At 36.8% G+C, this 23,197-nt stretch overlaps 2 protein-coding genes and 1 long non-coding RNA gene across 7 annotated transcripts; all 3 read left to right on the forward strand.

Annotated features, from left to right (window-relative positions):
- The first annotated feature begins 5,889 nt into the window (after positions 1–5,889).
- On the forward strand, positions 5,890–7,758 carry LOC113305958. 2 transcript variants are annotated; one of them, XR_003338570.1, is made up of 5 exons: positions 5,890–6,048; positions 6,656–7,061; positions 7,148–7,240; positions 7,381–7,502; positions 7,642–7,758. It is a non-coding gene; the product is annotated as an uncharacterized LOC113305958 (long non-coding RNA). The 2 variants fall into 2 exon arrangements; XR_003338569.1 differs by having other exon boundaries at positions 6,712–7,061.
- Positions 7,759–9,823: 2,065 nt separating this feature from the next.
- Positions 9,824–11,338, forward strand: LOC113305222 (3-ketoacyl-CoA synthase 4-like). The gene has a single exon (XM_026554305.1). It carries the CDS (start codon positions 9,824–9,826, stop codon positions 11,336–11,338), a length of 1,515 nt encoding a protein of 504 aa, XP_026410090.1.
- An 8,105-nt stretch (positions 11,339–19,443) lies between these two features.
- LOC113303169 lies at positions 19,444–22,001 on the forward strand. 4 transcript variants are annotated; one of them, XM_026552187.1, is made up of 7 exons: positions 19,444–19,609; positions 20,221–20,626; positions 20,713–20,806; positions 20,948–21,069; positions 21,209–21,337; positions 21,540–21,605; positions 21,815–22,001. In XM_026552187.1, the coding sequence occupies exons 2-7, from the start codon at positions 20,309–20,311 to the stop codon at positions 21,863–21,865; spliced, it is 780 nt and encodes a 259-aa protein (XP_026407972.1). In that variant the 5' UTR covers positions 19,444–19,609; positions 20,221–20,308; the 3' UTR covers positions 21,866–22,001. The 4 variants fall into 4 exon arrangements, with proteins under 4 accessions (XP_026407972.1, XP_026407973.1, XP_026407971.1 ...); XM_026552188.1 differs by having other exon boundaries at positions 20,232–20,626; XM_026552186.1 differs by having other exon boundaries at positions 20,277–20,626.
- Positions 22,002–23,197: the final 1,196 nt, after the last annotated feature.

The raw sequence follows: 23,197 nt of genomic DNA on the forward strand, positions 1-23,197 counted from the left end.
ATTCACATATGTGGAGTCTTTTGGCATCTCTGACAACCTGATGTTGCACAGTAGTCTGATGTGAAGGATCGGTTGTCTAATGTAACGGCTTTTAAGGTCATGACTTTCGAGCCTTACTCGTAAGAGAGACCTAGCTAGGGATTCCTTTCGGACAAACTGACCTGTGCTGCTGAGCAACAGACAACTTATTTATTACACGGCAATAAATAGAACACACATTAATATCCCTCTGTATACACGCTACACACATCTATGAAGAAGAGGAAAACATAGAAAAACTCTATTACATAAGGTATGAAAGCTTGCATTGAAGAGCCATGCCATACAAATTGAACTCTGGAGCTTTAATGACAGAAAAAAGCTCTGATCAATTATGAAGTGGATTTGGTCGAGAGGGTTCCGATCGTCTAAAAACTCCATATAATAGACGCATGCTGTCGTTCCTTCTGTACCTTCTGGCAGGAGAAATTTCCGTTGATAAGCGCCATAGATATCTATTCGACTCTTCTACTTGTATGGTTGGTTCTTTTTTGTTTTGCGTTCTATAGCTATAACTGAAAGATGGAAGCTGAATTATGACGAGAATGAATAAGAAAGCAAGTGGTAAGGTTGGAGAATTTCGAATGCTCATGGTCTGAAAACCATGAAAAATAGAGGAGAATTGTAGCAGAAAGAAAACTTGGAATTATTTCTTGATTCTAAACAGTGAGAAGTCTGTTAATATATGAGTCCAGCAAAAGCTAGCAAGGCAAGAAATATTTAATGAAGTTGTTTAATACTTTTTTCGGTCATATTTCCCAGATTGTCCTCTTCCTCTATCCCAATTCCCATGCACATTTTCCTGGATTGGTTTGGATTATGCCATGCGGTGGATTTTGGAATTTGTGGGATATTTCGCGTTACGTTGTTTTTAGACAAAATTTACTTTACAGCGATAGTTTTTGATTTAGGGTAAATTTGGCAATCAAAAAATTCAAAGGTAACCGATTATACTATAAGCTAAGCTTATGGTGGCCGGTAGCTGACTTAAATAATCGATTCTTTGGTTATATACAACTGGATTTGATAATGTGAACGTGCATTTATGGGGGAACTACACACGTAACCCATTTTAAAATAACTGAACAAGATTTTTATTTATTTTTTCCTTTCAATTATTAATTTAAACTGGTAAAAATGGTCAATGAGATGAGATCGTCAAACCGGACGGAAAGTTAGGTTACCAGGCGAAAGCCAACACCTCAGTGACAGTTTGCAATGGATTTGGAGCTGTCTGAAAGTATTTACAGTAGTTCTGGACATGCGGTCTGCCGCCGGGTCCGTCGCAGATGAATACTAACTTAGAAGATGAGTACTAGAGCTCGAATAGAAAAATACTTTGGATTTTGCTTGGTTAGTAATTATTTTCTCCAAAACTTCATCAGTTTAATTTGTTTTGGACACTAAATCCAAAAACAAACCGCAAAAACAATAGTAGATGTTGTTCTGCAAGACTGCAAAGGGAACTGTTGATTCTGCTTATGCGCAATGGCTCTTGCAATAGTTAGGTTAAAGTTCATATCCAGTGTCAAATAGTTAGGAATTAGAAAAATGTTTCATGCGCCATGAACTCAGTACTCTTTCACGTTACTATTACCGACCTTTGTTTAGGAATATACATATTAGAGTTTCGAACTTTGAATTCCTTCTAGTGTTTTTTTTATTTTTCAATCTGAAAAATGACTCTTCGACAGTTCGACTCAACAGTTTCCATATTTTATTGAAGCATATAAACTTTAGCGGCGGTAGCAATGGCTGAATGGGGCATGCCACCTAATGCATTACCAACCACAATGCACTTACAAGTCTACAACCCATTTAGATAGGAGTTTTTAACAACCAAATTCATTTTATATGAATATGCGACTACCCTTAGCCGTATAAACACAAAACTAATAGTAGAATACTTAAATGGCAGAAACTAACATTGTCTTTTTTTTTTATCAGTAAATTAAAAATTTTATACATGAAATGATTGGGTACATGAATTATGGACTAACCAAAACTGACCGAAAAAAAGAGAAAAAGAGGAAAAGCCACCGAGTAACAACCTCAAAAGAAACAAAGCCATAGAACCAACACAACCCGCCTCCAAAAAACAAGGTAGAAAACCAAAACGAAAAAAAAACTCAACAAACTCCTTTAAACTTCAAACAACAAGCTCATGGTGGTTGAAACAAAACTTCCTTCTAACTAATAGCAAATTGTTCCATAGAAATGCCTCGAAACACACCCCTGTTATGGAACCAGTATGCCACAGTGAGCTTAACAGAGTTGATGATGCCGTATTCATCCTTACTAGTATTTTGAAAAGCTCTCATGTTTCTCTCATCCCAAAGACACCATAAAACCGCAGCAGAAAGAACTTTTAGAACCATTGATTTCCTTGCAGTATTAGCACGAAGAGGCCAAGAAATGATAAGAGTTAACAAGTTCGGTGGAGTTACCCATTTAAACGACCACTCCTTAAAGAAAAAAACACCAAACTTCCCACGCTACCTTGCAATGAATGAGAAGATGATTGACGGACTTCCCATCTTGTACACATAGATAACAATGATTTACCCACTCTTCATGCCATCCTCTTCTACCCATTAAGTCTTGCATAGAAATTTTTCATAACCTGCAGCCCACATAAAAAAACTTGCTTTTGTTGGCCAGTTACACGACCAAATCCTCTTTTTAGGGATAAATCTTGGAGGATGAGGAGCTGATTTGTGGAGCCAATTGTAACACGACTTTACTGAAAAGATTCCATTAGCTTTTTCACCCAACCAAATTCTCTTATCTGAATCCGTTGTAGTGCTATTAGATTGAAAGTTTCAAGTAAAAGGAGTAAAGAAGTTAATTCTGTAATGACCCCATCGTAAACTCTTCTATATATCTAAATTCCAACTGACCATGCCACTTTCAAAAACTCTAACCTCTGCACCACTGCGCTTTTCGATCCTGAAATTGCATAAGTTGCTGGAAATTGAACTCTCAAAGGAATATTGGAGATCCATATATCATTCCAAAAACTAGTGTGATTTCATCACCTACCTGCATCATGTAATTGGACTTAAAGTCCTCATCAAACTTGCATACTCCTTTCCAAATACTACAACCATAAGCTGATTTTTGCGTCTTAGTAGACCACCCAAGAGGATCTTATCGTGCTTCTTGCCACAATTGTCCTCCAAAGAGTCGTTTTTTCACATCCGAAACGCCACAACCACTTCATGATGAGTGCAATATTCATCATTAGATTCTTTACCCCTAGACCTCCTTTATCTTTATCACATGTAACATTGTTAAGTTAACAGTAACACGTATTGTGTATATTCTTGTGTTGATCTAGCAGAAAATCATGTGCTAAACCACTATTGTAAAAAAAACCACTCTAAAACTAAATTCAAACTTTAATTAATGGTGTACCGTGTACAAGAATTTTAATACTCATCGCCACCAACATTTTTGAAACCAACAGAAAAACGAAGGTATATGGTCGATTTATAATCCTTTTGCTTTTTCTTTCATCAAAATTTTGGCTTAGTTTTCGGAATATTTGACTTTGTGTTTCGATTGACATATTAGAGCAATTTCAATGGAACTATGGAATAAACTTGTTTGTGGTGTCAGATGGATGGCATGGCCAAACTGCGTTTTCTGCAGTGGAAAGATGGTCTATCGAAGCAGAATAAGCCGAACGTACCGTACGGGGTCGGTCATCCCGGGATTGGCTGTAGGCCAACGCTACTATTTCACCAACCCAACAGCTAAGCGGAACTATAAATTTGCTTATGGGAGGAAAAAATAGTTAAGGGTAGGAAAAGGAAAAAATAGGTTTGGTATATGAAAAAAATGGCCTAAGAATAGCAAAGTTAGGCTTGGGAGCCAACCCGGTAGGGTCGGAAACTTCCTATCTTTCCATGGGTTGGATCTTCCATTGGATATATTTGTTTACACCAACGTAAACACACTCAATCCACCTATTTTAAACACACTCAAACACATTCCATTTTCTATTGTACAAAAAAAAAAATTCTAATTTATTAGATATCTCTCTTTGTTTCATTCGTTATGGATCCTGGTATGGGAAATGAGGAAGCTCAATTATTAGCAAACATTTTTCCATCAATAAAAAGCGTTATGCAGCAGCTGGAACAAATGGATGCAGATTCAGAAGATGGAGATCCAAACCAATGCAATGCTACAAGTATACATCGGGAAAGTTCTGCGAGATCAGAACCAGGAGCTATATTGAGAAAAATACATATGGAGATTTCGAGAGGAAGGTCACAAATGATACGTGATTATTTTGTTAATAGAAGTGTCTACTGACTCTATTCTGATCAGGATTTTCGACGTCGTACCGAATGCACATCACTTGGTCAGCGGGTTATTGTAGAGCTTTGTCGTATAAACCCTAAATTTAACTATCAATTTGATGCACGAAACATACGAGGGCATAATCTGAACAAAGGCCACCGGCCCTTAGGATTCTAGATTATGGTGTCTGCAGATGCTTATGATGAGTATATACGTATGGCTAAAACAATTGCATTTGATAATCTCAAATTGTTTTGCGAAACTGTAGTCAACCATTTTGGTTCACGTTTTTTACAACCCACGCAATGTGATGTCAATTGACTACTAGCTGAGAATAAGGAGATGGGCTTTCCTGGAATGTGAAGTAGCCTTGATTGCATGCATTGGGTGTGCCACGGATGTTCGTATGCTTGGCAGGGTCAGGATAAGGGCCACTATACAAAACCAACCGTGGTTTTGGAAACGACGGCTTCTTATGATTGTTGGATATGACATGCTTGTTTCGGCCTTTCAGTTTGCAACAACGACATTAATATCTTGCAAAAATCACCATTGCTCGAAGAATAAAAGTATGAAAATGCTCCAAATGTCATCTGCAATCAGTAGAAGTACCCCCTATTCTGGATACACCGATGTGACACTTTTACCATTCTTGAGGTGACCAGAAGTGTGCAAGAATCAATCTTGATAATTCTATCACGAGCTGAGGTGCTCTTTTTTCGCAACTTGTTTATGGACTCTTATATAATTCTAGTATTACAAGACTTCTCATTGGATATCAAAGGAGAACAAAATATTTCTAGGTTCCTGTAGATCTACTTGGGGTTAGTTTATGCGGAGACTCTTATGCCTATGTTGCAGTTTTAGACTTATCGCGTTATGTTCTTTTTTCTTTGCCGAGGTTTTATCTTTCCGGATTTTTCTTGTTAAGATTTTAAAGAGGCAACACATGTGTGTCCAACATCACATTATATCTCATTCATAAGGTGTATCGTGGTTTACCTGTTTATTGTTTCTCGTTTATATTTTTATATTTAATTCGCGGTTAGTGCAACGCTTTCTATTGAAAGCGTGAAGCGAAGCGTGAATCGTTTTTCATTTTTAGGAAACGACGCGTATATTGAAGTGTGAAGCGTCAATTCATGGTTGATGCTTAAAACGAATGTTTTCTTATAAATAAACTATTCGTAACTAGTAATTATAAAATTTAGGAAAATAATATTTATATAAATCTAATTATTATGCTTCAGAAAAAAAAAAATCTAATTATTGTAAAAAAGAACAAAGTGTGTGGCACACTAGTTCAGCCTACTACAGGGGAGTGGGAGCTGGGGTTTTCAATTCCCGCTCAAAACAGAATCTAGCGTCAAGTGTACGATTTTAAAACCATGATGAAAATGTGGAAAACAAAAAAAAAATGAATACAGTTGTAGCCCTTATCAGCTAGGTGTTACCATTAAACAAATGCAAATAGAAAGATAATAGACCATACTTAAAGTCTATTAGAAACTCTAATAATCGTATACGGTATATCATCATCAGAAATGAATAGACTGGTTGTTGTTACCTAAGTTTAGAATTTGCTTACAGTAAAACGCAAATTACAACCACAAATCTGAAATTAGGGTTTTGTCATCCACTAAATCATTCCTCATAATGATTTAAACAAACCCTTTAAAGGAATCAAAGATCTCTGAGGTAAAATCTCATCATTCCTTATTCATATTTCATAAAATTTCATTTCTCTTGATGGTTTAATCTATGGAAAATGCCTTCTTTTAAGAAATTATATGTTCTGGAGGGAAAAAAATTGTGGGTTTTGATTATCTTCTGCTAGTTGATCCTTATTTGTATTGGGAAATTCATATGGATGTAATCATGTAACGAGGTTCTGTTTGTTTCTAAGGTCTAACAATGAGCTAACTAGAAACACCACACACACACCTGAGCTTTAGAGACTAATTGTACATAATGTGGGTGGCAGCATAATCAGAAGCATGTTTTGGTTTTAGACCCAATTTGATCCATTGAAATTTACCTGTCGAAAATAGGTAACATGGGGCACAAACATTTGATTTACGCTTTAGGGTGATCGTTTAGTTGGTTGATTTGGAATCGTAACGATTCGGTCAATGTTTGGTAGTATCTTCTAGTCTGATTTAATCTAAATGATGTACATAGTAGTAAAGTAGCTTATGGAAACCGCTCCATCATTGTGACGAACTAGGTTTATGAGCATTGATAAGATGATTAAAACCTCTTTATTGGATCATGGATGGCTTCATGTTAAACTAATTCTCTGCAGACTTGAATCAGGCGTTGCACTTATAGTGATGAATCCTAATTTGCTTTGTTGGGCAGAAGGCTAAATTGTTTTGTTAAAGACTGAAGTGATGTTGTCGGGTCATGCAATTGATATACGTGGCTATGCTCGACCAAATGAACTTTTACTAGAAGGTCCTGCATCAGAGTTAGAAGATGATGAAGCAGAAATTTCAGGGCAGGTTCTTTATGAAGCCTCCTTTGAAGACCTTGCAAGAAATTATATACAGTATGACTCAGTTATATGGGTACTAATATCATTGCTGTTGGTTTTAGCGTGGGGAGTTGGTCTTATCATGCTTCTATATATACCTGTCAGAAGATATGTGCTGCGTAAAGATTTCTCCTCACGACGGTTATATATTACACCTAATGAAATAGTTTACAAGGTACTAGTTTTTCTGGCTTCTTCATTTTATTGCTGTTAGAGAATTCCTAGTGTCATCTCCATGCTAAGGAATTATATTTTGCAAAGGTTACGAGACCGTTCTTTCTTCCATTTTGGGAGTTGCAAAAGTCGAGAAGCGCGTTCCTCTTACTCTAGTGATTGGCATTATTATCGAACAAGGTATTTTCATAAGTTTTCTACTTGGTTTGTGGTGCTTTGAACTGAGTATGACTTTATACTTGTGTACCAAATAACAAAGCAAGAAAACATATACTCTGCATCGATTTGTTGAGATCTCATGATAAATGATTTCTAGCTAGGTTGCTTGCAATCAGCATATGGACTTCATACATTTAGAATTGAAAGCATTTCCCGTGGAAGAGCAACACCTGTAGATGAATTACAGGTTCAAGGCATCTCTAATCCAGGGTATTTGAGAAAGGTAACTCGAAACTACTTTTCTTACAGACTGCAATATGTTTGCTGGGGCCAAGAAAATCTATCCCCCTTCCAATATGATAACAGTCTTGCGATTTGTTAAGATTTTAAAAATTGCTTTAAGTTGTATATGTGGCATCTAGGTTATCGTGGCAGAAGCTTCAAAGCTCATACTAGTTGGTAGAGGTCGGAAATTTTCAACTGATCAGTGGGAGAGAGAAAGTACCTCAATGCGTGGTGGTCTTATTACATCGCCGTTTCAAGTAAAGGTGTTATTTGTTCTTCACACGCAGTATAATCTTGTATTCTTGTTAAGCATCTATGTGGACAGTACAATATAATTGGATTACAGTTACAAGTCCTTTACCCTTTTTTCCACTTAGTTAACCCTTCACCTGTATCTGTTATTTAGTTTATCTTTTTCTCTAACAATATAGCTATGTGACTGGTTCTTATGGTATTTGTTGAAGGATTTCGGAGGCACATTATCTGATTTGGTATTATTTAAGCTGGATGATGTTACGCAGTCCATTAAGGTAAGCTTTTCTTCTGTCTTTACGAAATACCGATTGTTCGGATTAATGTATAGTCCATAACTATTACCCAAAACTTTTGTCTTATTATCTTAATCGGCTCAAATGGCTGATATCATTTGGTTTTCGCTTACTTCTCATGTATTCATTTATTTATTTTTCCACCAATGCCTTGGTGATTTATGGTGTTTTTTGTGTTTTATTCATCAGAGGATTGAAACCCTTATGGAGAAGATACAAAGCTTGTCAGAGCAGAGCTGAAATATGAACACGGTCTCCTGACTCTCTTTCAGCTAACTGTATCTTCCTTTTTGTTCTGTTTGTGGCTAATAATACTGCATGAAATGCAATGTATGTAGTAAAATCTTTGAAATATTAAGTCGATCATCTTGCTATGTTCCGTCTCCCAAACTTGAAGTCTGAGTGTTACTGTAACCATCATACCATCATGTCTACCCATCCTATCCACATATTTACAACCCTGCTGAATACAGAAAGAGAGAGTTAGTAGCCCTTGTCGGTTGGATGTTGCCATTAGACAAATGTAAATGCGACTGGATAGACCATAACTATTATAGAGTCTGAGTGTTGTTGTTAGCTAAATTTAGAATTTGCTTACACTAAAACGCAGATTACAACCTTAAAAATACAATCAAAATTTTTCAAATGAGGGTTCTGCCATCAACGGAATTATTATTATTATCGTACATATGTCCCAACTCTGTCTTTCATTCCCAGTATGTATTTATCCCACTACTGGTCCAATAAAACAGGATGGAAGAATGAGGATCGAGTACATTTATGTGATGAAAAATAAAGAAGGGTTTGACAAAGTAGATGACTGACATGCACCTCAACCTTCCTTATTTGAAGGCCAATCCATTGAGGGGGAATCACCATGTGCACGTAGCACTTGTTTGTTACAATCAACTGACTGAAAACCAACTCAAAATTACTACTAGAGGCAAAGAAAAAGAAGAAGAAGAAGTCTGACTACGTACACATGAAACTGTCTTCTTTCTTTCTTTGCAAACAACCACATCCCCCTCAAAACGTTCGTTTGATTGAAAGAAAAATTACTACTAGAGACAAAGAAGAAGACGTCTGACTACGGACATTGCAATGTACGTATAGTACATTACACAGCTGAACAAACCCTCTATTACAGTGGAATACTGAAGCCGACATCTAAGAATTATCAGCCTTGGCTAGCTGTGCTATTTAATTGCAGATTTGGCCAAATCCATTCACTGCTCACCACTGTGACTGTTAGTAGTTGGCTGGTGCTGAAACCTTGTGTTTAATTTCCCTGACATTTTTTTATTTAAAAACTCCATGTTACCATTCAGTCCTACCATTACTGACGAGGTCATGGGGGCCATTACCATTCAGTCCTACCATTTATGAGTTCATGGTCCAGATAAGAACATGGAAAAATTAAGCTAATTCAAGTAGCAAGAAAGGGCTAACTTAAAGAAAAGTAAAGAAGACGTTGCAGAGATTTCATCTAGTTAATACATGGATTTCCAGACAGCCATTAAAGAAAAACGTTAATAAGGAAATAAAGAGACTACTTAAGCAAATTTAAGTAAAATTCGTACAGAAATTTAATGGCTGCAGGGAATACATGTTATACTGAAGGGCCAAGGTGGTACAATAAAATCCCCTTGGTAGTCATTAAGGAGACATACATATCCTCAGCGTTCATACACTACTACATACATCACGGGCATTTTTTTCATTCTGGCATTTACTTAGTGCGCATTCTTGGTTCTTAAAAAGTTGAAACAACATGACAACAGATGATAATGGCAGCATTCCTGCTAGCGGAAATCAGAGGTCGCCATCATATTCCACAAAAAGTATTAATTTTAAATATGTCCAGTTGGCTTACCATTACTTGATTAGTCATCTGCTAATTCTGTTTCTTATTCCTTTTATCGCTGTATTTTTCTTTGAAGTCAGTTCAGAGAATCGTGAGTATGTGTATAAGCTTTGGTATTATCACATAGCCAAGTTCAATCTTGTCAGTGCTACAATTTGTGCGGGTATCGTTTCTGGTTTATCAGTTTACATGATGAAACGGCCTCGAACTGTCTATCTAGTTGATTTTTCCTGTTATCGCCCACCTAGTCATCTTCAAGTTTCATTTGAATTACTCATTGACCGTGTTCAGCGTTATAGCAACCAGAGTGCCTCATCTATTGTATTCCAACAAAAGATTCTCGAGCGATCTGGACTAGGTGAAGAAACTTGTGTTCCAGAAGGCTTGCATTGCCATCCACCAGACCGATGTTTGGCGATGGGAAGAAAAGAGACGGAGGAAGTTATGTTTGGAGCTCTGGATATTCTTTTCTCAAATACTAATGTTAAACCTGAGGACATTGGTATTCTTGTGGTAAATTGCAGTTTGTTTAATCATGTCCCATCGCTTTCCTCCATGATCATTAACAAATATAAACTGAGAAGTAATATTAAGAGTTTTAGTTTGGGAGGGATGGGCTGCAGTGCTGGAGTCATAGCAATTGATCTTGCCAAGGATTTACTACAGGCTCATCGAGACACGTATGCAATTGTCTTGAGCACAGAGAACCTTACTCTATCGGCGTACGATGGAAACAACAAATCCATGATGGTAACTAATTGTCTATTTCGTGTAGGCGGAGCTGCGATTCTTCTCTCCAACAAATTTCAAGACAAGCGACAAGCCAAGTACAAATTAGTTCATATTGTGAGAACCCATTTTGGTTCAAACGACGAAGCATTTACATGTGTAAGGCAGGATGATGACGAAGCTGGTAAAGTTGGTGTCGCCCTATGCAAAAGTCTCATGGAAATTGCAGGACTGGCACTAAAGACCAACATCACCACTTTAGGTCCTCTCGTCCTTCCAATCAGCGAACAACTTCGTTTTATCACTGCTATGGTGATTAAGAAGTTGTGCAAGAACCCGAAAATAAAGACTTACATTCCTGATTTCAAACTTGCATTTGAGCATTTCTGTATACATGCTGGTGGAAGAGCAATAGTCGATGAAATGGAAAATAACCTAAATCTTTCGCCTGCTCATGTTGAACCTTCACGAATGACTCTTCATCGATTTGGAAACACGTCATCAAGCTCAATTTGGTATGAGTTGGCCTACATGGAGGCTAAAGGAAGGATGTGCAAGAACGACCGTGTCTGGCAGATTGCATTAGGAAGTGGGTTTAAGTGTAATAGTGCAGTCTGGGTCGCACTTAAAAATGTGAAATCATGTCCCAAGGGTAATCCTTGGGAGGATTGCATTCATAAATATCCTGTGTAAAAATGGGGGTCAACTAGTAGCACGGGAATCAAAATTCACAATCCCGGAAAGGTTCTCGTTTGACGATCCTATATCTCCTAATTAGAGTAGTATGGTTTAAGGGGTGCAATGTTTCACGTCATCTCGCTTTTTATGTTCCTTCGTTTTTGTCTTTGTTTACGATGTGCCAATGTGTTATGATAATATTTTGCTCAAAAGTACGACATATGCATGCAACCTATTGCGTGGATATCATGAAATTAAACTTATTTGCATACGTAAAGGACGGATACTAAAGCAATACCTTTGTTGGCTTAGTGCAAAGTTCATGATAAAGCAATACATAGTTGCTTTTATTGCATAAGCAGTTATGCATAACAAGTATTGCAGGAAACTGATTTTCGGATGGTTTCTGATGAATCTGCTACTGTTGATGGTTAGGAGACGGTGGAGGAAATCGATTTCTGATGGTTTTTGGTTTAGGGAAACAGTGGACGAATTTGTTCCTCTTCTAGTTTGTGAGAAGATGAAGAAGAAGGATGTTGGCGGTTTTCATCTGAAGAGAGAAGGAGAACGTGGTTTTGTTGAGGAGACGGAGAACGTGCAGTTACAAAAGGGTAATTGGGTCAGTTTCAATTAAAAAGTTGAACTGTCCATTTGACCCAGACGAAACTTCTACCAGTCCATATGGCCCAGAAAACTTGTGTTTTTGGCTATATAGCCCATTTCCTGTTATCGAAACTGGTTCCACTCCTCCTCTTCCTTTCTAGCACGCTAGGCCTACTTCCCTGTTCCAAATAATGCTCTCTACTTGTTCTCTCCATTATCCTGATTTATCTATCTTCCAGTACTCATCTTATCACAATCCCCAATTTTGAAAGAGTTATGAAAACTAAGCCAACTCACGGAGGCGCCGATTTGTAAATCGCACCTCTCCTCGAGATTCCCCCTTTCTCTTCCCTTTTAATGTTCAACCATGTCCATAATGGTAGTCGAAAAAATGTTTTACTCCCTCCAACCCATTATTAATTGACCTAGTTCAAGTTTGTAAGGCAAGCAAGGGAAAAGAGTACTTTTAAGCAATTTTTTTACAATTATAACCTTATGGATAATAACTAGTGAAATTTTAAAATGATTTATCTCTCAAACTACACCACGGATGTTCGCAAACTTCATACAATTGAAAAGCATTTTAAAACACCTAAATAACGAATATAAACATGCCTATCAAATTATGCATATTTCTTATATTTATTATTATCAATTAAATGGATAATTTAAGAAATATCTCATTGTTTAGTGATATAGGTCATTTATTATGGGACAAAATCTAAAAGTAAACAGGTCAATTAATAGTGGGATGGAGGGAGTATATGCTAAGCTACTTTTGGTTTTCATCAAAACACACACTGGTAAATAGTAATTTCCTTTTTAGATCGATAAAAGATTTAGTGTTGGCAGTTATATATGAAACCAATATCGACCAACACTAAAGGTAGATGAATCTTTTAACCTCGGCGAGACGAGATTGCGAGCCGAGAGCCGAAAGACTCGGTAAGACCACCGAGATTCCACTGAGACAAGTTAGTAAGTCTAGGTGTAGTATGGAAATTTAATTAAAAACAAATAATCAAAAATAGCCCTAACGATTTGATTTTCCATCGGTTGTCATAATAATAAGGGAGAATTCAAGTTAGTCTTAAACCTCGGATGACTTATCTATAGAAGTATAAAAAATTAGGAATAGTAACATCGAAATTTTACTCAGACAGATCCGTCAACATGTCTCGGCCGGGATCGATATCCAAAATTTTACTACATTGGTTGATAATTTCCAACTTAAATCATCGGTAACATCACATGATAACTTTACCGTTATGTTGATATTTCCAACTTAGATCATGGGTAACATCACATGATAACTTTACCATTATATTACACTGACATCTCCCACATCAATTTTTGTAATTATCTCTTCTTTTAAAAGAACTTTATAAGTATGTTTGGCGTGTATGAGTCATATCATGAGGCATTGCTTGCTAGTCGGGGGCGTGGTTGCTTCTTACCCTAAGATGAGGTTCTCGGTCAGTCGGTCTGGATATTCTGAAATTGAAGAGGATGATACTGTTCAATGGTAGCATTTGTTGTTGTTGATTACCTCCGATTTCTTTTTTTTGCTCGGTCTTCTGATTTTTAATTTATATTCACATATGTGGAGTCTTTTGGCATCTCTGACAACCTGATGTTGCACAGTAGTCTGATGTGAAGGATCGGTTGTCTAATGTAACGGCTTTTAAGGTCATGACTTTCGAGCCTTACTCGTAAGAGAGACCTAGCTAGGGATTCCTTTCGGACAAACTGACCTGTGCTGCTGAGCAACAGACAACTTATTTATTACACGGCAATAAATAGAACACACATTAATATCCCTCTGTATACACGCTACACACATCTATGAAGAAGAGGAAAACAATAGAAAAACTCTATTACATAAGGTATGAAAGCTTGCATTGAAGAGCCATGCCATACAAATTGAACTCTGGAGCTTTAATGACAGAAAAAAGCTCTGATCAATTATGAAGTGGATTTGGTCGAGAGGGTTCCGATCGTCTAAAAACTCCATATAATAGACGCATGCTGTCGTTCCTTCTGTACCTTCTGGCAGGAGAAATTTCCGTTGATAAGCGCCATAGATATCTATTCGACTCTTCTACTTGTATGGTTGGTTCTTTTTTGTTTTGCGTTCTATAGCTATAACTGAAAGATGGAAGCTGAATTATGACGAGAATGAATAAGAAAGCAAGTGGTAAGGTTGGAGAATTTCGAATGCTCATGGTCTGAAAACCATGAAAAATAGAGGAGAATTGTAGCAGAAAGAAAACTTGGAATTATTTCTTGATTCTAAACAGTGAGAAGTCTGTTAATATATGAGTCCAGCAAAAGCTAGCAAGGCAAGAAATATTTAATGAAGTTGTTTAATACTTTTTTCGGTCATATTTCCCAGATTGTCCTCTTCCTCTATCCCAATTCCCATGCACATTTTCCTGGATTGGTTTGGATTATGCCATGCGGTGGATTTTGGAATTTGTGGGATATTTCGCGTTACGTTGTTTTTAGACAAAATTTACTTTACAGCGATAGTTTTTGATTTAGGGTAAATTTGGCAATCAAAAAATTCAAAGGTAACCGATTATACTATAAGCTAAGCTTATGGTGGCCGGTAGCTGACTTAAATAATCGATTCTTTGGTTATATACAACTGGATTTGATAATGTGAACGTGCATTTATGGGGGAACTACACACGTAACCCATTTTAAAATAACTGAACAAGATTTTTATTTATTTTTTCCTTTCAATTATTAATTTAAACTGGTAAAAATGGTCAATGAGATGAGATCGTCAAACCGGACGGAAAGTTAGGTTACCAGGCGAAAGCCAACACCTCAGTGACAGTTTGCAATGGATTTGGAGCTGTCTGAAAGTATTTACAGTAGTTCTGGACATGCGGTCTGCCGCCGGGTCCGTCGCAGATGAATACTAACTTAGAAGATGAGTACTAGAGCTCGAATAGAAAAATACTTTGGATTTTGCTTGGTTAGTAATTATTTTCTCCAAAACTTCATCAGTTTAATTTGTTTTGGACACTAAATCCAAAAACAAACCGCAAAAACAATAGTAGATGTTGTTCTGCAAGACTGCAAAGGGAACTGTTGATTCTGCTTATGCGCAATGGCTCTTGCAATAGTTAGGTTAAAGTTCATATCCAGTGTCAAATAGTTAGGAATTAGAAAAATGTTTCATGCGCCATGAACTCAGTACTCTTTCACGTTACTATTACCGACCTTTGTTTAGGAATATACATATTAGAGTTTCGAACTTTGAATTCCTTCTAGTTTTTTTTTATTTTTCAATCTGAAAAATGACTCTTCGACAGTTCGACTCAACAGTTTCCATATTTTATTGAAGCATATAAACTTTAGCGGCGGTAGCAATGGCTGAATGGGGCATGCCACCTAATGCATTACCAACCACAATGCACTGCTACAAGTCTACAACCCATTTAGATAGGAGTTTTTAACAACCAAATTCATTTTATATGAATATGCGACTACCCTTAGCCGTATAAACACAAAACTAATAGTAGAATACTTAAATGGCAGAAACTAACATTGTCTTTTTTTTTTATCAGTAAATTAAAAATTTTATACATGAAATGATTGGGTACATGAATTATGGACTAACCAAAACTGACCGAAAAAAAGAGAAAAAGAGGAAAAGCCACCGAGTAACAACCTCAAAAGAAACAAAGCCATAGAACCAACACAACCCGCCTCCAAAAAACAAGGTAGAAAACCAAAACGAAAAAAAAACTCAACAAACTCCTTTAAACTTCAAACAACAAGCTCATGGTGGTTGAAACAAAACTTCCTTCTAACTAATAGCAAATTGTTCCATAGAAATGCCTCGAAACACACCCCTGTTATGGAACCAGTATGCCACAGTGAGCTTAACAGAGTTGATGATGCCGTATTCATCCTTACTAGTATTTTGAAAAGCTCTCATGTTTCTCTCATCCCAAAGACACCATAAAACCGCAGCAGAAAGAACTTTTAGAACCATTGATTTCCTTGCAGTATTAGCACGAAGAGGCCAAGAAATGATAAGAGTTAACAAGTTCGGTGGAGTTACCCATTTAAACGACCACTCCTTAAAGAAAAAAACACCAAACTTCCCACGCTACCTTGCAATGAATGAGAAGATGATTGACGGACTTCCCATCTTGTACACATAGATAACAATGATTTACCCACTCTTCATGCCATCCTCTTCTACCCATTAAGTCTTGCATAGAAATTTTTTCATAACCTGCAGCCCACATAAAAAAACTTGCTTTTGTTGGTCAGTTACACGACCAAATCCTCTTTTTAGGGATAAATCTTGGAGGATGAGGAGCTGATTTGTGGACCCAATTGTAACACGACTTTACTGAAAAGATTCCATTAGCTTTTTCACCCAACCAAATTCTCTTATCTGAATCCGTTGTAGTGCTATTAGATTGAAAGTTTTCAAGTAAAAGGAGTAAAGAAGTTAATTCTGTAATGATCCCATCGTAAACTCTTCTAGATATATCTAAATTCCAACTGACCATGCCACTTTCAAAAACTCTAACCTCTGCAACCACTGCGCTTTTCGATCCTGAAATTGCATAAGTTGCTGGAAATTGAACTCTCAAAGGAATATTGGAGATCCATATATCATTCCAAAAACTAGTGTGATTTCCATCACCTACCTGCATCATGTAATTGGACTTAAAGTCCTCGTCAAACTTGCATACTCCTTTCCAAATACTACAACCATAAGCTGATTTTTGCGTCTTAGTAGACCACCCAAGAGGATCTTCACCGTGCTTCTTTGCCACAATTGTCCTCCAAAGAGACGTTTTTTCACATCCAAAACGCCACAACCACTTCATGATGAGTGCAATATTCATCATTAGATTCTTTATCCCCAGACCTCCTTTATCTTTATCACATGTAACATTGTTAAGTTAACAGTAACACATATGTTGTGTATATTCTTGTGTTGATCTAGCAGAAAATCATGTGCTAAACCACTATTGTAAAAAAAACCACTCTAAAACTAAATTCAAACTTTAATCATTGGTGTACCGTGTACAAGAATTTTAATACTCATCGCCACCGACATTTTTGAAACCAACAAGAAAAACGAAGGTATATGGTCGATTTATAATCCTTTTGCTTTTTCTTTCATCAGAAAATTTTGGCTTAGTTTTCGGAATATTTGACTTTGTGATTTCGATTGACATATTAGAGCAATTTCAATGGAACTATGAATAAACTTGTTTGTGGTGTCAGATGGATGGCCATGGCCAAACTGCGTTTTGTGCAGTGGAAAGATGGTCTATCGAAGCAGAATAAGCCGAACGTACCGTACGGGGTCGGTCATCCCGGGATTGGCTGTAGGCCAACGACTACTATTTCACCAACCCCAACAGCTAAGCGGAACTATAAATTTGCTTATGGGAGGAAAAAATAGTTAAGGGTAGGAAAAAGGAAAAGAATAGGTTTGGTATATGAAAAAAATGGCCTAAGAATAGCAAAGTTAGGCTTGGGAGCCAACCCGGTAGGGTCGGAAACTTCCTATGCTTTCCATGGGTTGGCTCTTCCACTGGATATATTTTGTTCTACACCAACGTAAACACACTCAATCCACCTATTTTAAACACACTCAAACACATTCCATTTTCTATTGTCCAAAAAAGAAAAATTCTAATTTATTAGATATCTCTCTTTGTTTCATTCGTTATGGATCCTGGTATGGGAAATGAGGAAGCTCAATTATTAGCGGAAACATTTTTCCATCAATAAAAAGCGTTTATGCAGCAGCTGGAACAAATGGATGCAGATTCAGAAGATGGAGATCCAAAACCAAAGCAATGCTACAATTATACATCAGGAAAGTTCTGCGAGATCGAGAACCAGGAGCTATATTGAGAAAAATATGCATATGGAGATTTTGAGAGGAAGGTCACAAATGATACGTGATTATTTTGTTAATAGAAGTGTCTACTGACTCTATTCTGATCAGGATTTTCGACGTCGATATCGAATGCCACAGCACTTGGTCAAGCGGGTTATTGTAGAGCTTTGTCGTATAAACCCTAAATTTAACTATCAATTTGATGCACGAAACATACGAGGGCATAATCCTGAACAAAAGTCCACCGTGGCCCTTAGGATTCTAGATTATGGTGTCCTGCAGATGCTTATGATGAGTATATACGTATGGCTAAAACAACTGCATTTGATAATCTCAAATTGTTTTGCGAAACTGTAGTCAACCATTTTGGTTCACGTTTTTTACAGCAACCCACGCAATGTGATGTCAATTGACTACTAGCTGAGAATAAGGAGATGGGCTTTCCTGGAATGTGAAGTAGCCTTGATTGCATGCATTGGGTGTGCCACGGATGTTCGTATGCTTGGCAGGGTCAGGATAAGGGCCACTATACAAAACCAACCGTGGTTTTGGAAACGACGGCTTCTTATGATTGTTGGATATGACATGCTTGTTTCGGCCTTTCAGTTTGCAACAACGACATTAATATCTTGCAAAAATCACCATTGCTCGAAGAATAAAAGTATGAAAATGCTCCAAATGTCATCTGCAATCAGTAGAAGTACCCCCTATTCTGGATACACCGATGTGACACTTTTACCATTCTTGAGGTGACCAGAAGTGTGCAAGAATCAATCTTGATAATTCTATCACGAGCTGAGGTGCTCTTTTTTCGCAACTTGTTTATGGACTCTTATATAATTCTAGTATTACAAGACTTCTCATTGGATATCAAAGGAGAACAAAATATTTCTAGGTTCCTGTAGATCTACTTGGGGTTAGTTTATGCGGAGACTCTTATGCCTATGTTGCAGTTTTAGACTTATCGCGTTATGTTCTTTTTTCTTTGCCGAGGTTTTATCTTTCCGGATTTTTCTTGTTAAGATTTTAAAGAGGCAACACATGTGTGTCCAACATCACATTATATCTCATTCATAAGGTGTATCGTGGTTTACCTGTTTATTGTTTCTCGTTTATATTTTTATATTTAATTCGCGGTTAGTGCAACGCTTTCTATTGAAAGCGTGAAGCGAAGCGTGAATCGTTTTTCATTTTTAGGAAACGACGCGTATATTGAAGTGTGAAGCGTCAATTCATGGTTGATGCTTAAAACGAATGTTTTCTTATAAATAAACTATTCGTAACTAGTAATTATAAAATTTAGGAAAATAATATTTATATAAATCTAATTATTATGCTTCAGAAAAAAAAAAATCTAATTATTGTAAAAAAGAACAAAGTGTGTGGCACACTAGTTCAGCCTACTACAGGGGAGTGGGAGCTGGGGTTTTCAATTCCCGCTCAAAACAGAATCTAGCGTCAAGTGTACGATTTTAAAACCATGATGAAAATGTGGAAAACAAAAAAAAAATGAATACAGTTGTAGCCCTTATCAGCTAGGTGTTACCATTAAACAAATGCAAATAGAAAGATAATAGACCATACTTAAAGTCTATTAGAAACTCTGATAATCGTATACGGTATATCATCATCAGAAATGAATAGACTGGTTGTTGTTACCTAAGTTTAGAATTTGCTTACAGTAAAACGCAAATTACAACCACAAATCTGAAATTAGGGTTTTGTCATCCACTAAATCATTCCTCATAATGATTTAAACAAACCCTTTAAAGGAATCAAAGATCTCTGAGGTAAATATCTCATCATTCCTTATTCATATTTCATAAAATTTCATTTCTCTTGATGGTTTAATCTATGGAAAATGCCTTCTTTTAAGAAATTATATGTTCTGGAGGGAAATAAAATTGTGGGTTTTGATTATCTTCTGCTAGTTGATCCTTATTTGTATTGGGAAATTCATATGGATGTAATCATGTAACGAGGTTCTGTTTGTTTCTAAGGTCTAACAATGAGCTAACTAGAAACACACACACACACTGAGCTTTAGAGACTAATTGTACATAATGTGGGTGGCAGCATAATCAGAAGCATGTTTTGGTTTTAGACCCAATTTGATCCATTGAAATTTACCTGTCGAAAATAGGTAACATGGGGGCACAAACATTTGATTTACGCTTTAGGGTGATCGTTTAGTTGGTTGATTTTGGAATCGTAACGATTCGGTCAATGTATTTGGTAGTATCTTCTAGTCTGATTTAATCTAAATGATGTACATAGTAGTAAAGTAGCTTATGGAAACCGCTCCATCATTGTGACGAACTAGGTTTATGAGCATTGATAAGATGATTAAAACCTCTTTATTGGATCATGGATGGCTTCATGTTAAACTAATTCTCTGCAGACTTGAATCAGGCGTTGCACTTATAGTGATGAATCCTAATTTGCTTTGTTGGGCAGAAGGCTAAATTGTTTTGTTAAAGACTGAAGTGATGTTGTCGGGTCATGCAATTGATATACGTGGCTATGCTCGACCAAATGAACTTTTACTAGAAGGTCCTGCATCAGAGTTAGAAGATGATGAAGCAGAAATTTCAGGGCAGGTTCTTTATGAAGCCTCCTTTGAAGACCTTGCAAGAAATTATATACAGTATGACTCAGTTATATGGGTACTAATATCATTGCTGTTGGTTTTAGCGTGGGGAGTTGGTCTTATCATGCTTCTATATATACCTGTCAGAAGATATGTGCTGCGTAAAGATTTCTCCTCACGACGGTTATATATTACACCTAATGAAATAGTTTACAAGGTACTAGTTTTTCTGGCTTCTTCATTTTATTGCTGTTAGAGAATTCCTAGTGTCATCTCCATGCTAAGGAATTATATTTTGCAAAGGTTACGAGACCGTTCTTTCTTCCATTTTTGGGAGTTGCAAAAGTCGAGAAGCGCGTTCCTCTTACTCTAGTGATTGGCATTATTATCGAACAAGGTATTTTTCATAAGTTTTCTACTTGGTTTGTGGTGCTTTGAACTGAGTATGACTTTATACTTGTGTACCAAATAACAAAGCAAGAAAACATATACTCTGCATCGATTTGTTGAGATCTCATGATAAATGATTTCTAGCTAGGTTGCTTGCAATCAGCATATGGACTTCATACATTTAGAATTGAAAGCATTTCCCGTGGAAGAGCAACACCTGTAGATGAATTACAGGTTCAAGGCATCTCTAATCCAGGGTATTTGAGAAAGGTAACTCGAAACTACTTTTCTTACAGACTGCAATATGTTTGCTGGGGCCAAGAAAATCTATCCCCCTTCCAATATGATAACAGTCTTGCGATTTGTTAAGATTTTAAAAATTGCTTTAAGTTGTATATGTGGCATCTAGGTTATCGTGGCAGAAGCTTCAAAGCTCATACTAGTTGGTAGAGGTCGGAAATTTTCAACTGATCAGTGGGAGAGAGAAAGTACCTCAATGCGTGGTGGTCTTATTACATCGCCGTTTTCAAGTCTAAAGGTGTTATTTGTTCTTCACACGCAGTATAATCTTGTATTCTTGTTAAGCATCTATGTGGACAGTACAATATAATTGGATTACAGTTACAAGTCCTTTACCCTTTTTTCCACTTAGTTAACCCTTCACCTGTATCTGTGTATTTAGTTTATCTTTTTCTCTAACAATATAGCTATGTGACTGGTTCTTATGGTATTTGTTGAAGGATTTCGGAGGCACATTATCTGATTTGGTATTATTTAAGCTGGATGATGTTACGCAGTCCATTAAGGTAAGCTTTTCTTCTGTCTTTACGAAATACCGATTGTTCGGATTAATGTATAGTCCATAACTATTACCCAAAACTTTTGTCTTATTATCTTAATCGGCTCAAATGGCTGATATCATTTGGTTTTCGCTTTACTTCTCATGTATTCATTTATTTATTTTTCCACCAATGCCTTGGTGATTTATGGTGTTTTTTTGTGTTTTATTCATCAGAGGATTGAAACCCTTATGGAGAAGATACAAAGCTTGTCAGAGCAGAGCTGAAATATGAACACGGTCTCCCTGACTCTCTTTCAGCTAACTGTATCTTCCTTTTTTGTTCTGTTTGTGGCTAATAATACTGCATGAAATGCAATGTATGTAGTAAAATCTTTGAAATATTAAGTCGATCATCTTGCTATGTTCCGTCTCCCAAACTTGAAGTCTGAGTGTTACTGTAACCATCATACCATCATGTCTACCCATCCTATCCACATATTTACAACCCTGCTGAATACAGAAAGAGAGAGTAGTAGTAGCCCTTGTCGGTTGGATGTTGCCATTAGACAAATGTAAATGCGACTGGATAGACCATAACTATTATAGAGTCTGAGTGTTGTTGTTAGCTAAATTTAGAATTTGCTTACACTAAAACGCAGATTACAACCTTAAAAATACAATCAAAATTTTTCAAATGAGGGTTCTGCCATCAACGGAATTATTATTATTATCGTACATATGTCCCAACTCTGTCTTTCATTCCCAGTATGTATTTATCCCACTACTGGTCCAATAAAACAGGATGGAAGAATGAGGATCGAGTACATTTATGTGATGAAAAATAAAGAAGGGTTTGACAAAGTAGATGACTGACATGCACCTCAACCTTCCTTATTTGAAGGCCAATCCATTGAGGGGGAATCACCATGTGCACGTAGCACTTGTTTGTTACAATCAACTGACTGAAAACCAACTCAAAATTACTACTAGAGGCAAAGAAAAAGAAGAAGAAGAAGTCTGACTACGTACACATGAAACTGTCTTCTTTCTTTCTTTGCAAACAACCACATCCCCCTCAAAACGTTCGTTTGATTGAAAGAAAAATTACTACTAGAGACAAAGAAGAAGACGTCTGACTACGGACATTGCAATGTACGTATAGTACATTACACAGCTGAACAAACCCTCTATTACAGTGGAATACTGAAGCCGACATCTAAGAATTATCAGCCTTGGCTAGCTGTGCTATTTAATTGCAGATTTGGCCAAATCCATTCACTGCTCACCACTGTGACTGTTAGTAGTTGGCTGGTGCTGAAACCTTGTGTTTAATTTCCCTGACATTTTTTTTATTTAAAAACTCCATGTTACCATTCAGTCCTACCATTACTGACGAGGTCATGGGGGCCATTACCATTCAGTCCTACCATTTATGAGTTCATGGTCCAGATAAGAACATGGAAAAATTAAGCTAATTCAAGTAGCAAGAAAGGGCTAACTTAAAGAAAAGTAAAGAAGACGTTGCAGAGATTTCATCTAGTTAATACATGGATTTCCAGACAGCCATTAAAGAAAAACGTTAATAAGGAAATAAAGAGACTACTTAAGCAAATTTAA

Source organism: Papaver somniferum, chromosome 8 (genome assembly GCF_003573695.1).
Source record: "Papaver somniferum cultivar HN1 chromosome 8, ASM357369v1, whole genome shotgun sequence".
Classification (NCBI taxonomy): Eukaryota; Viridiplantae; Streptophyta; class Magnoliopsida; order Ranunculales; family Papaveraceae; genus Papaver; species Papaver somniferum.

What these genes read in the sequence shown, in the direction of transcription:
- LOC113305222 (XM_026554305.1), top strand. Translation starts at nt 9,824, where the DNA reads ATGACAACAGATGATAATGGCAGCATTCCTGCTAGCGGAAATCAGAGG.
- LOC113303169 (XM_026552187.1), top strand. Translation starts at nt 20,309, where the DNA reads ATGTTGTCGGGTCATGCAATTGATATACGTGGCTATGCTCGACCAAAT. An exon ending in TGGCATTATTATCGAACAAG is followed by an intron (nt 20,807 to 20,947) that starts GTATTTTTCATA and finishes ATTTCTAGCTAG; the next exon opens with GTTGCTTGCAATCAGCATAT. An exon ending in ATCCAGGGTATTTGAGAAAG is followed by an intron (nt 21,070 to 21,208) that starts GTAACTCGAAAC and finishes TGTGGCATCTAG; the next exon opens with GTTATCGTGGCAGAAGCTTC.